The sequence below is a fragment of the Egretta garzetta genome, unplaced genomic scaffold (genome assembly GCF_000687185.1).
Source record: "Egretta garzetta isolate BGI_Z169 unplaced genomic scaffold, ASM68718v1 scaffold354, whole genome shotgun sequence".
Lineage (NCBI taxonomy): Eukaryota > Metazoa > Chordata > Aves > Pelecaniformes > Ardeidae > Egretta > Egretta garzetta.
Genome location: NW_009259593.1, coordinates 795,210 through 808,765, shown reverse-complemented (window position 1 = coordinate 808,765; position 13,556 = coordinate 795,210). Strand labels below are relative to the sequence as shown.

General features: G+C 37.0%; 1 protein-coding gene across 1 annotated transcript in view; it reads left to right on the top strand.

Moving 5' to 3' along the window:
* The first annotated feature begins 473 nt into the window (after nt 1-473).
* The window catches only part of LONP2 (lon peptidase 2, peroxisomal), a 152,263-nt gene continuing 139,180 nt past the window's right edge, over nt 474-13,556 (top strand). Inside the window, exons 1-3 of the mRNA XM_035893591.1 lie at nt 474-521; nt 686-883; nt 3,141-3,209. Coding sequence (XP_035749484.1) covers nt 474-521; nt 686-883; nt 3,141-3,209 — 315 coding nt within the window. The remainder of the gene's footprint in view (nt 522-685; nt 884-3,140; nt 3,210-13,556) is intronic.

Sequence of the window (13,556 nt, the reverse complement as noted above, 5' to 3'; positions counted from 1 at the left end):
GACAGTAATAATGCAAATCTATAAATACGTGGGTTTGATCTCTCAAAGATGAAACAATTAAAAAAACTTAAGTGTGTAGTGGAAGAACAGCTGGAAACTGCAGTTTGATTTAGGAATAGCAACATGGACTAAAGCAAAAGACAACACAATTAACACGCTGCAGCAGTGAACCATGTCTGAACCTCCAAATCCACCCACTTGTGACGGTGGAGATTGATAATGGCCCAAAATGTAGCACCTGTTATGCTGCATATTAAATCACAACTGTCAAGTTATGGTTTTTAAACATGGAAAGAAGACATTTTCTGAAGCAACATGTTTTTGTGATCTGCAATTTGCCGTACCCACTACTACCAAGTCAATTTTTTACACACTGCAAACAGACTTTCTTGGCTTGCACTGAGACAATGTCTTTGCAAAAAGGCATTGAATTATTTTGATGCAATGTACAACAACAGTCTCAAGTGGCCAAAATGTGGCCAAAAGTCCCAAGTGGGCAAACACTCGAGGAAAGGGAAAAGGTAGGAAAAAGAGAGCTGCCATGACTGCCCCACATAGGCACATACACATGTTCCTGCTTACTCTAAAAACTAATACAAGTGCCACATTTGCAATATGGCCAAAGACTTCCACCTAACTTCAGAGCTTTATGCACAGTGTAGACTGGCAACACTTTTCCTTGCAGTTGGAATTCTGCCTTCCTTCCGAGACTAATTACGACATCACCATAGCTGCTTCATGCCCCAGAGTGGTCTGTCCGTCTCTCTCTCTAAGTCCAGAATTAACCTTGAAAGCAGACTGGCATCATACCTCCAAGAAAGAATTCCACATAAAGGAGAATCAGAGGGATCAATCAGACGTTCAAAGAGGCAAGAAAAAGCAGGTACCTTGGAATTACAGATTCATACCCTCCCTCCTAAGGCAAACTCCTGACAATGTCATCCAGAAGCACAGGAAAATTGTACAATGCTCTTGTTAGGATATATCGAGTCAGGTAACATACATGAAAGGACCCAGCACTGATAAGAAAACCAGTTGCACCAAATGAGAACTTCTCAGGATGACAAGGAATTGTTTTAGTACTATACACCAGCTTTAGGACAACCTCAGTTCATAAATAAGTGTAATGAAAACATATAACCTACATTAGACCTTAATACTGTGTTTTTCTATGGTATGTGCAATATCCACAGGAGTGATTCTGTTTAAAAAAAATTGTGTCTCAATAGATTTAGAATTGAGAACACAAAGACAGAACAACATGATAAGATTTAAAAGGTTTGTGTTACATTAATATTTCAAAAATCTTTATTGAACAAAAACTAGGAAGTGTGGTATTTGACATGTTGTAGACTCTGAATGGCTAATGGGACATAGCAGAAACAAAAAAGAACCAAGATGTTAAAGGACAAGGAGCAAAATGAGCAACTAGGTTGTTTATATGGCTGCATCTGTTAGTGGAAAAAACACCTTGGGATGAAAATGAAATTGTAGCATAAGAAAATAAAAGCAGGCTAGGAGAATTATCTAAGTGCTAAATAAAGATTCTCTGGTTTGGGGGTTTTTTTTTGTTTTTTTTTTTTTTAATTCTAAACTAAGAAGAGCTAAAAGGTCAAATAATAGTAAGAAGGGAAAAGATAATTATGAGAGCAAATTTTTCTAAGTGACTTGCTGGTAGACATGCTATATTCAGCATCATCCTCAAGTATACCATCTGAAAAAGCTGTTCGACTTGGAAGGATATATTATTGTCTAATATAAAAAATGTGTAATTTATAGAAGTAGCAGTTTACTACAGTGTTTCAAAGTTCTGAGACAAAAAGAAAGAATACCTGGGGAATATAGTCTAAAAATTGTTAAACAAAAACTTCTGGTCAGCTAGTCTAACTCAAAAGGCGATAATGGAATAAGCTTATGAAATAAGTTTGTAAGAGAGGTGAATTACAAGAACAGATGACAAGATTTCCTCCTCAGAGGTGAAAAATAATAACCTAGATTTAAGTAGAATAACCCCAAAATGCCCTAGCATTTCAGACGCCTTTCTCTAACAGATTTTATAAATGTTACATTAAAGTGGCTACATCTCAGAGGAAAGCTGGATGAAGAAGTACTTTGTAGATTTACAGCCATACACTGAAAACTTTTGCTGCTCTAACTACAGGAGTACAGATCAACCAGAAAACCTTCTTGGTCCCCCTCTATTTTTTGAAACAGGTGCAGTAAGATTGGTGTAAAAAACTGTTATAGCAGCGTATCTTATTCTCGTACAAGAGTATCTGGTGTCTTCGCAGAACAGATTGCTTTACAGAGTTCCAGGTGGCCAAGTTACCATTCTGAGTTACCCCAAACCGTGGTAACAAAACACAACGGTTTAATTTAGCCCGTCTGAATTAGTAAGTGGACTCTATTATGAGTATGTATGTGTCTCAACTGTGCCTCAACTACCAGGCAGTAACCTACTACCCCAGGATTTCTTGATCACTTTGGATTATATTATCATGCTCTCTACATGATGAATGAGGTGTCCCTCAAATCAATAGAACCATAGGAGTTTGTTTTGTTTTTAAATCTATTCCTAACCAAAATATGTTTATTGAAAAAACTGCCTTAAAGACTTAATAAGTTAGCACCACTGAAGCAGAATTATTTGCACTGAGTAGTACTTGTTGTATAGAGCAGAAAAACAGTTCCGAGGGCATCAGCAGAGCTATTTCTATTTAAGAGGCTTCTCTGCATCATGAAGAGTATCAAAATGCTTCATGAGAATTTGCATTCATTCTATTCCAGGTTGGAGGAAACTTTAGATTTTATTTTCCACCTGCAGCGTACGGTCAGTTTATATCATTCATGTCCTTTTATGTAACAGAGCGGGACTGTCACAATCCTGACTTGACAGAACCTGAGCTGTCATGTGTGAAATCAGAAAAAGCACTTTTCCAATGCTGCAGTGACATGAAACATTTTTTTAAACATCAGCTTATTTTTTAATACTTAAGGCAAAAAATCCTGTCAAATAAAATACTTCATTGACACCTGAATTCTCTAAACAGTGCAACTGCTTTACCATCATGGTCATTCTCATACACAGGAGTACATAAATTCTGTACCAGTTTAACTGATGTTTTTGTTCCATGTGTTAGTTCATGTATAATCCAGGGTTGAGTATCTATGAATACATATCGCCAGCATCATCAATCACGGACGTAAAGGTTAGTTAAGAACTCATTTCCACCCTTTTGACTCTACTGCGACTATTTAGATATCATCAATGTCATACTGAACATAACAGAAAAAACCTTATTAAAGCAAAACAAACCAATATTTACTCCCAAGACTTGCATATCTGCATTTGTAGCTAAAGTGCGTCATGAAGCTCATATATATGAAACTAAACTAAAACCTTACTCAAGATACAAAGCTTGCATGCAACATTTTGGTCTCTACATGTTGTCAGAGTGCCCTTAAACTGTCACCTACTACTCTTGGTGATGGTGAAGCTGATCATTTCAGTAAACTGACATGAACCAGCATTGCTACTGAAGACGAAGTACCATATGACTTCATTATAAAAATAAGAAGATTCAACAAGAAATAGATTCATTACATTTCTTCAAGATTCTGGTGGGCAGATTTAATGAGTTAAATTAGCTCCTGATGATGAATGCTAAAGCCAATCCAAGTAGGAGGTGGTACTACTCTTCCTGGTAGCAAACCAGTGTGCCAGTTTAGACAATGTTTGGCACCTCACCAAAAGCATGAGGCTCCAGGAGATTCAGTAAGCAGCGTTAACAGCTTGTAAACTCTGGAATATGTAAGCTCTACTCTGCTCTATTATGCTGTTCATAATTTTTGCTTTGTGTTAGGTCACAGCACTCTCAGCTCTCTAGGCATCAATTTAATGCAACAGTCCAGCCAAAAAATCTGTAACTGTTGACTCTGGGAAGGCTCCAACGTTCTCCACCAGGTGAGACCAAGTATGCGGTATGCAACTGCATGGTCACAATGAAGAGGAGCACATATACGCCCTCTCCTCCTTGTAGCAAAGACCCAACTCAATCTAGGTGGGTCAGCCATCTGTGAAACTGCCACCTTAGCTGTAACCTCAATCTGTTGCCCAATTTAATTCATTGCCTTGCTGTACAAGCATTTATGCCAGCACAACTCATAAAATGTAGCAGCCAAGGAAAGGGAAGAGAAAGAGGTCTCTGGATGGCAACACTGGCTTATACTGTATGATAAACCACTGCCTTAAAAGTAGATGTATGAAATTCAATCACTCAGGATAATCTTCTTAAAGAATATGAATAATTAAGAGAAAAGCACCTAAGACAGGAAGGAAAACAAGGTTAAACAGAAAACAAGTGGTAGAAAATAAATGAAGTAACAACAACTAGCTATCACAGAATAAAAAAAGGGGGAAATTGGAGCAGAACGTAACATTTCAAAAATGAAGCTATCTGCAGATATACCACTTAAAAAAATCACGTGTGAACTTTTTCTCTGCAGTTCTCAGATACATTAACCCAAATCGTTATTATTTAAAAATATGTTTGACATTCTGAATGTGTCAATATAAGCGCATTTTGTAGGACTCACAGAGAGAAACAAAGTGAGAAGCAGTAATTCTTTTAACTTTATACACAGGATAAAAGTTTAATGGTCCTGCCGTCCATCTATCCTTTTGCAATATGGCTCACTGATACATCTCAGTATGTTTCATTTAAAATTGCACTCAGAACACAAAGATCAGCTTTTCATGTTTAGTTCCCGTCATGCTTTTCTTATTCTTGACATAAACCATAAACCCCTGTCTAACTTCTAGTCTCATTGCATCAAAAAGTAATCTTTGATCTTATTCCTATGGGCCCCTACTGCTATTAGAATATTTGATGTAATCTTATTTTTTGCATGGCAATGTTCTCCAAAACCCCCCTGAACACCTAAAAAAGCATGAAACAAATTGATTGTTTTGGTAGGATATATTAGCAGAAGACTTGAACAAACTGTTAAAAAAACTCAGATCTGCTGAACATGGATGTTACAATAATCAGTTGCAAAGTATTTTTTATATCAACCCCTAAAATCCAGTAAACTGGGAATCTATTGTCAGATCACTGCTTACATAAATAGGAAACTGCTTCTGGCATTCTTGCCTGGTGATTTGGCTGTTCTTGGCATACTGCTTCCACGTGCAGTCAGAAGTCATTTGCTACCTTTGACCTGAAAGCACAAATCTTTCTCAGTTTTACCTTGCTCTAATCTCACTTCAGTTTCCATGACAAAGCTTCAGTAAATTGCATAGACTAAAGCAACCAAGCAGAACTATTTGTGTAGTGAGGCAAAAGAAAGGGGTAAAAACCCCCAAGCCATCAAGCCCAATCCCCAAATGCGAATTGGCCTTCAGTTCAAAACCAGCAAAGAATAGCTGGGATGACAGAATACTATTTCCAAAACTTCGAGAGTCAACTAGGTAGAGGTCCTTGAGGAAAAAAATCCAATAGGAATTATGTGTAGAAGTACCATTTCCAACAGTGATGCAGACCTCTATTATATATTAGAAATCCTTACAGATTTCTAGTCTTCCACACTAAGTGATCTTGAAAATTGTGTATGTTATCATAAATGTCTGTGAAAGCAGTAAAGAATCCTTCTCTTGTATTCATCTTACATTTTTGGCAGCATCCAAAATGACTTTTTAGGAGAACTATGTAGTAGCTGAGTGACGAGTAAGTTGGTAAAAACTCACCCAGGTATATTCTGCTTCCCCTGAAACTAGTTAGTGAAGGCTAGTATTAGCTTCTCTATAACAATAGGGACCTTTCCTGAAGTTACTTTTCCCCCTAGTGATAGGTGCAACACGTACCATATGGCAGTCATGCTTTTTAAGAATGGGAAATGTTACACAGTCCAACTAGGCTCTTATAAACGTTCCCTAATGCAAGACATACGAGATGAACAGAATTGACACCAATACATTCAGCTGGTAAAATACTTACCTGCAGTCACTATATCAGATTTTGTTAATCCCAATAGATACCTTACCCCACCACATTATCACACAATTCTAGTATCAGCTGGGAAGACACAAGCTTAGCAAGAAGTATCATACTAAAAATGCTACCCTATTCAGAGTCCTTTCCTGTCACAAATGCACTGATTCTTAGTACAATGAGTAATCCTTCATGCTCATTCCATTTCTTGGGAGGTGGAACTTTTAAGTGCTATTCTTCTATGTTATATAATACTGCATATATATTACAGATCAATTCAGGCCCAAAAGAAACAATGTGTAATACTGTTCTAGATCTACAAGTCATGTCCTCAAACATAGAATAGGTTTATTGTTCCTTTTCAGATAACTCTGCATTCTAGTATTTATCAAGTTACCATATTTACAGGCCAAAATAAAGGGGAGCTGTCAAACAACTTAAATGTCTATTTCCCCTGAACACCCACCCAGTTTGGCAGGCTCAAGAGCGCCAACAGCATCCATTGTTGTCCAGAATTTTTAGGTAACTTCTTGAAGTGTACACATTGCAGTGATTTTATGTGATGTATACATTCTTATATAAAGTAATTTCACTACTTTTCTTGGGCATGGGGAAAAGGGTTAAAAAAAAAAAAAGGAGATGTTTTGAAGTCTGCAGATTATTGGTTTGGTGTCACTTTGAAAAACAGCACAACATAACTACTGAATATTATGTTTTCAGGAGGAACACTCAAAACAATTACCACTCCCCAACACAGTGCCTACCCTCTCCTTTCATCTTTTTGTCTCAGCTTAACACATAGTCCTTATTTGACAAATAAAATTCTTGGAGGTGCTAAGGGACAATATACCATCATGACACAGATCAGAAAAGCTAAAGCTAAAAGGTCAAAAACGCAATACAGATTACAGTGCAGGAATGAAAAAAAAAAGGAGATGTTTTGAAGTCTGCAGATTATTGGTTTGGTGTCACTTTGAAAAACAGCACAACATAACTACTGAATATTATGTTTTCAGGAGGAACACTCAAAACAATTACCACTCCCCAACACAGTGCCTACCCTCTCCTTTCATCTTTTTGTCTCAGCTTAACACATAGTCCTTATTTGACAAATAAAATTCTTGGAGGTGCTAAGGGACAATATACCATCATGACACAGATCAGAAAAGCTAAAGCTAAAAGGTCAAAAACGCAATACAGATTACAGTGCAGGAACGCCTGAATGACACAAGGTTACTTCCCAGAACACAACTATTTTCTCAGACATTTTTTTCACTTTTTTTTTTTTTTTTTATCCTAGTATTATTAGTTCAAAGTGAAGAAATCAAATCACTAGCCTGCGTGGCAAACAAGCAAACCTGCAAAAACAGTATTGGATTTTATTATACAGTTAAAAAATACATTACACACATTAGGATAACTTACTGGTATCTTGATATATCAGTTCAGCTACTCTACTACTAAGCATTAGCATGAAATCTGACTAATGTTATATACATAATGGGTCTATCAGTAAACTTTGGAGTTAATGGGAGGGTTTTTCCTGACCAAAATGGTCTTTGAGTTGTATCAACTCTTTCTTGGGAGGTGTTATAGAATGTATCATGCCTGAATGTAGAGACCTTTGAGGGGCTTGTTAAAAATAACATGTTTACCTTGTAAACATGTAATAATACAAGAACTTTTAAAGATCCCTTTAAAAGTTGCTGGTTTACTTCCTCCCTTATTTTTGCAACTCAAAAAGGTAAATTGAGCAGCCAAATAATCTACTAGATGAATGGAAATACCTTGGCTGAAATCTAAACCAGTATCAGTAAAATCCTTTAGGTTGAAAGAAAATAATTTTCAAAGATTAATTTGATCTTCATTTTACTGCACCACACTGATCCTTAACTTTGTAAGGTTCTTAAATCACGATATTTATTACCAAGCAATATGCTTCTCTTAAGACAACTTTTTTTCCTCCCTGTGCACACGTGCACACCAAGGAAAATGGATATTTTCTGCCCACAATACAGAAGCTATGGATTTTATTTTAAATCCTCTAAAGAGAATTCACTGCAGAGGGGCTCCCAGAGCCACCATACAAATCTCAAAACCCATCTGAAGGGAAAGGTACCATCTTTAATATTAACATGTTTCCAAATAGCCAAATAGATTTTTTTTTTAATATAGGTTTATTCCCTTGTAAAAAGCTTAAATTATTCAAATAAAACATGATGAAAGTAAATTTGTTCATACTTCCAGGGTTTTTGTTTGGTTGGTTTTGGAAGGACAATATACAATGTCAACTGCTTAATAGCTTATGGATTGCCAATAGTTTATATATTAACATTTCTACTATAGCAACTTACAGAAAAATTAATGCTTCATGGATTCTGCACAGGAAGAGTTCAAAAGCACACTAAGTAGATTTTGAAAGCCTTAGTTAGAATACAAAGGGGTCAAATGCCTTTGACAAAATGACTGGGAAGTGGTATCACTGAGACTTGCACATAGATTTCATTAAAAAAAAGCAGCTCATCATTAGCCACTGTTCCTTAAGTTCTCGTAATTCTGGTATTACGTAGCCCGAGGAGACACAAGTTTAGAAATTGCTTCTTATGCAGTACTCTGGCTAGCAATTGTTCCAAATGTGACAGTTCAGAAGCATTACTTGCATTTCTGGAGTAGACAAAATATAGGTTACATCAGTATCAGAAGGGCTCCAGCCTGAAGGCACTATAACTAAAGGTAAGAGGATGTTGAGCTTGAACAAATGTGAATTATTTGAATAATTTGCATCTCAACGTGGAGTACAAACAAAACAGTGAGTGACAGCATGTAAGAGAAATAGGGCTTAGAAATGCAGAACTCAACTAAGATCACTAAAGTAATTTCAGACAGCTGCATTTTGCAACGTCTTAGACCTGGTAAACTGAAAGGGAAGAGGGAGTTATCCTGTTAGAAATTCCTTCAACTATTTCACTTCCCAACAGCAAAGACACTGTAAAAGTGTGTGCTGACATTTACAGATCACACAAGATTTATTAAAGCATCAGGAAATAAAACTCAAAAATCAGTCCGAGAAAAGCTGCAGGTGCCAAACTGCTATTTACAGACTGAGGAGATGTAATATTTTAAAATTAAAGATTATCATGCATCATCTACAAGGAGGTAAGAGGAGAAATATACAGCTAACTCAAAGAAAACAAACATCAGCAAAAAGATAGCTACAACCTATATTATGATAGTTTTGTTAACCTTTTCACGGTATTTCAATAGAGATAACATGGCACTAACAGAAGCCCCCAAACCTAGGGTACTAAACGCTTTTCTAAAGTTATTATGTTCTCTCTCCCATTTTTATTCCTTAATTTTGTCTACAGCATTACTTCTAGCTATTTCTTAAAAATTTGTGCAATATTTTAGATTATCTCCACCTCTACTGGTCAAAGGGATAGAAGAAATGTCAGCCAAAGAAACACCTGTAGCATGCTTGTTTTGTTTCCTTCTTTGAACAACCTCATGAGGTTCACACAGGCCCACCTCTCCAGCCTGGCCAGGTCTCTCTGGATGACATCCCATCCTTATGGTGTGTCAACCGCACCACTCAGTTTGGTGTCATCCTCACTAATGCTCATCACAGAAATATAGATAAGAACAATGGAATTGAGAGAAATGGAATAAGCATTCTGTCTTGAAGAACAAAATATTCCCCCAAAAATAGAACAAATGCTGTGAATGGATCTGAAAGAAACTTACTGTAATTTTAAAAATTGTATTAGCTTGCTTTGTTCTACATAATGGTTCTACAGCCATTACAGCCTTGTTTAGAACTCCATTTTCTTATTTATCTGTATTACTCATTACTTGTGCTATTTATACAACCTATACTGTCAACTGCTCTATTTAATTTATATAAAAATCTTGACTAACAAAGCAGCAAAGGAGGGTAGGGGAACTTAATATCCCTATCAAATAATTTTTTTTAGTGTGCCAGCAAGTGCTGTCACTCATTTCTTTAGACGAAGTCCACATTCCGGACAAAACATTACTACTTTCTTTTCAAGTCATACTGAATTTCCACACCTAATTCCTACAGCCAGTTACTCTATTAAGATTGCTCAAGTGGAAAAAATAAACTGTTTACAAGTGAGTAAAAGAAATTCGTACTTCAGTTAGTTCATAGACGGGTTTCGATAGAATCACTTTGCACAAGTATTATTCATTAGAACACTTACCTCATTCCTCATTTGTATGTTTTAGAGAACACTTATATTTTTCTTTAAAGATTTCAGCTACAACAACTGCTGTATTAGTTTTTTGTATATCATCTGACCACCAAACATGAAATCTCTCCGACAGTTAAAAAAGCCTAAACATTTAAGTCAGTCTCTTCAAAATACCATTTCAGAATATTATACAAATTAGTTCTTCTTGGGCTATTTGGTGAGCACCATCAAATAATACGAAATTATTTCTGCTTTACCTATTCACTAATACTTGATGTGAGAATTGTATGAACTTTATAGCCTGACATAACTTTCACAACTTTGAATTGCTAATTATTTAAATGGAATTTGTCTGGAACAGGTTGGTTTCATTAGCTGAAGTTGAGATGTGCATCACAGGCTGAGTGGTAGGTCTCGAATTTAAAACCTTTTTGTAAATTGAAGAGTTCTTCCACTATAATCTGAAGCACAGCAGGCATACTTTTTATCCAAATGACTTGAATCACCATGGGAAAATGTAATGAGGGTTTCCTCACATGAATTAGAGATTTGAAGTTTAGCAAATTCAGAATAAGCACTCTTCGATTTTCTAGCTTAAGAGCCAGTAGCATTCTCCACTACTACAACTGCTCACCTAAGCAAAAACCAGATTCACAGCCCACTCTTTGAATCTCATTCAATTCCTCTCTGTGCAAAAGCATACATCCAAGAATTGTCAGAAAGAGCTTTATGCTTTTTTAAAAGACAAGATTTCACCAAAAAAAAAAGGACAGTGCAGAAGATAAAGAGTCCAGAATAGCAACTTGGTAAGAATAAATCAAATTGCAAGGAAAAGGTAAGGACCTGCAAACAGAAAATACAGAAGATACTTGGGTTTTTTCCCTGAAAGTATGCTGGACAAAGAAATAAATTACTAATACTGAAGAAGGAAAAGCTATTTACTTTGAAGAATGTTCTTTTTTGAGGTTTGCATCTTATCAGCAATTAATCAAGACATCTGCTTACATGCAGCATTGCCATAGCCCACATTTATTTCTACTGAATTAGAGACTAGATGAAGCAAAATAGTATTCATAAGCAAGGGAATTAGACTTTCTGCCTGCATTTCAGGGAGAGTCAATAGATTCAATAGTTCCAAATTCTAGACTTCCACTTACAGTTTATCTCATGTTCTTAGTAGTAATTGGGATCTCTAAATACTACTATTTGAATGGTTTAAAAATAAAAGCTAGAATATTTTGGTATTTTTCCTTATTGTACAAATAAAAATTATATACAATACAATTTGAGGAAAGCATAGTTTTCCATAATGGATATTTTATACTGGATTTGCTAAAGCTTACTTAACTTCTTGCAATGAGAAACAAACAAAACCTCCAAAAGGTATCACTCACTTCAAAAAGCAATCAACTTCTAATATGGAGGGCTCCCACACACAAACTCATTTGAAAACTTAGATATTGCACTACCTGCGCTATCTGAATTGTTTCAACACAACTGCCACTGATCTTTCCATGACATCAGCTCATTTCCATCTCACAACTACTAGTCACAGCATTTTTCAGTTAAGGTTCTGCCCGCTTGCAAAACCTGTTGGTTTGGAAGTGGGTTGCAGACTCTGTGAATTTGTCCTTCTGATCTCCCAAGACAGCTATGCTTCTCACCCTTCTCTTTTTGCTGGTAGTATATGCATGCCCTGACCACAAGCTGTTACTGCATAAAGTGTTTCAGATTACTACGGCCAGTATCTGACCTAGAATGAAAAGGCCACATTGCCCACCCAGAGGCAAGGGTGTAAGAACAGTACTTTTCAGAAGCCATCAAGCTGAGCAGGTGTCTCCTACGTGAGCCAGTGCTGCTAGTGTAGTCAACATAGCTGTGTTTGAGTAATTGCAGACAATTACGCCATTATGAGATGTGTGCCACACTACTCAACAGTCGCCAGTGAATCAGTATACTGACAATGCCAAGTACATATAGCACTGATCTTCCATAATGTTTTTTTTCCAATCAGTCTCTTGGAAGGAATAATTTGAGAAGTAGAAGAATGTTCAAACTGAAGTCACCTTGCTATAGCCTCTAGGGGACCTAGGCTAGTTCTTTCTTTTGTACATATGAACGCATTGTTTCTGTCTTTTGCTGATCGAAAGAAAGCCAATTCACAAGGTTTTTATCTGAACCCACACACAAATAAAAAGTAAATTTAAATATTTGTATTGTGTTACATTTTGTTTACATTTATGATTTTGTCACCACAGAACTTTTGCTCAACTTATAAAAAGGGGGAAAAGCCAAGATTTTTGACTATGCATGAGATTATGTTGTTGTTAGAATCACTGACCAAACTAAATGAGTTAGCAGTTATTGCAATGCAAAAAACCCAACAAATAACCCTCTTTCCTTCTACTGGCTGGGATATTTTCATTTATTACAACTAAAATATTGCTACCAACATCTACAGCTTTCTATGCAAGACCTTATGCAAACCACCTACAGAGATTTACGTATTTATGCATCTAAAAAAAATCAGCTTATAATCAGGACAGTAAAATACCATGTGCATTTACAGTAATGAGAATACAAGAACTGTACCTAGGGAATCTCAGCAACTCAAGCAGAAGCTGGGCTCTTCCTGGACTTAGTAAAAATGAAGGTACTTAGAGGTGCAGGATATTGACTTAGACAACTGATGAGCCAGTCTGCATGCAGGACTGCCCATGTGGGTGGGTAGCAGTAGATTGACAGGGCTAGAGCAACTACTGGAAAGGCCTGAACATCTGAGAAACTGGAAAGTAACTTGTAGCAGATGGTTCTAGTACAGCAATCTGCAGGGGAACAGGAGGGAGACCAGTGGCAAAGCCACATATCGGCACAAGCATAGCGTGGGCCCAACAGCTGCCCCATCAGGGAAGGCAGGGGGGCTCAGGTGGGCAGAAAGCCCAACTGTGACTTCTGCCCCACGCTCAGAAGCAGGCTACAGTGCAGGCAGGCTGCAGGTAAGCAGCCTTTGGCAGCCCTGCTAAAACTGGTTCAGATGAATTCAGGAGGTTTAAATACATTTTTCTGCTACATCAGTTTTCAGCTTTTGACTTTTCCATCCCTCCCTGTCCTGGTGTGCAATCAAACACTCCATTTGCATGTATGCCCTATTCAATTAAAACAAAAACAGCCCCCTACATACATAATTGGTCATTTCTGTGTTCAGCTATCTGACTGACATCAGGCGCACAACAGGACGGCACTCATACCCACACAGATCCTGTAAGATATTTCTTTAAGGCTGCTCTTTCCAAAGTCATTGCAATTGGTTCAGCTGGGCAAGCAGAAACAGCAGCCACCATGCCATGGAGGA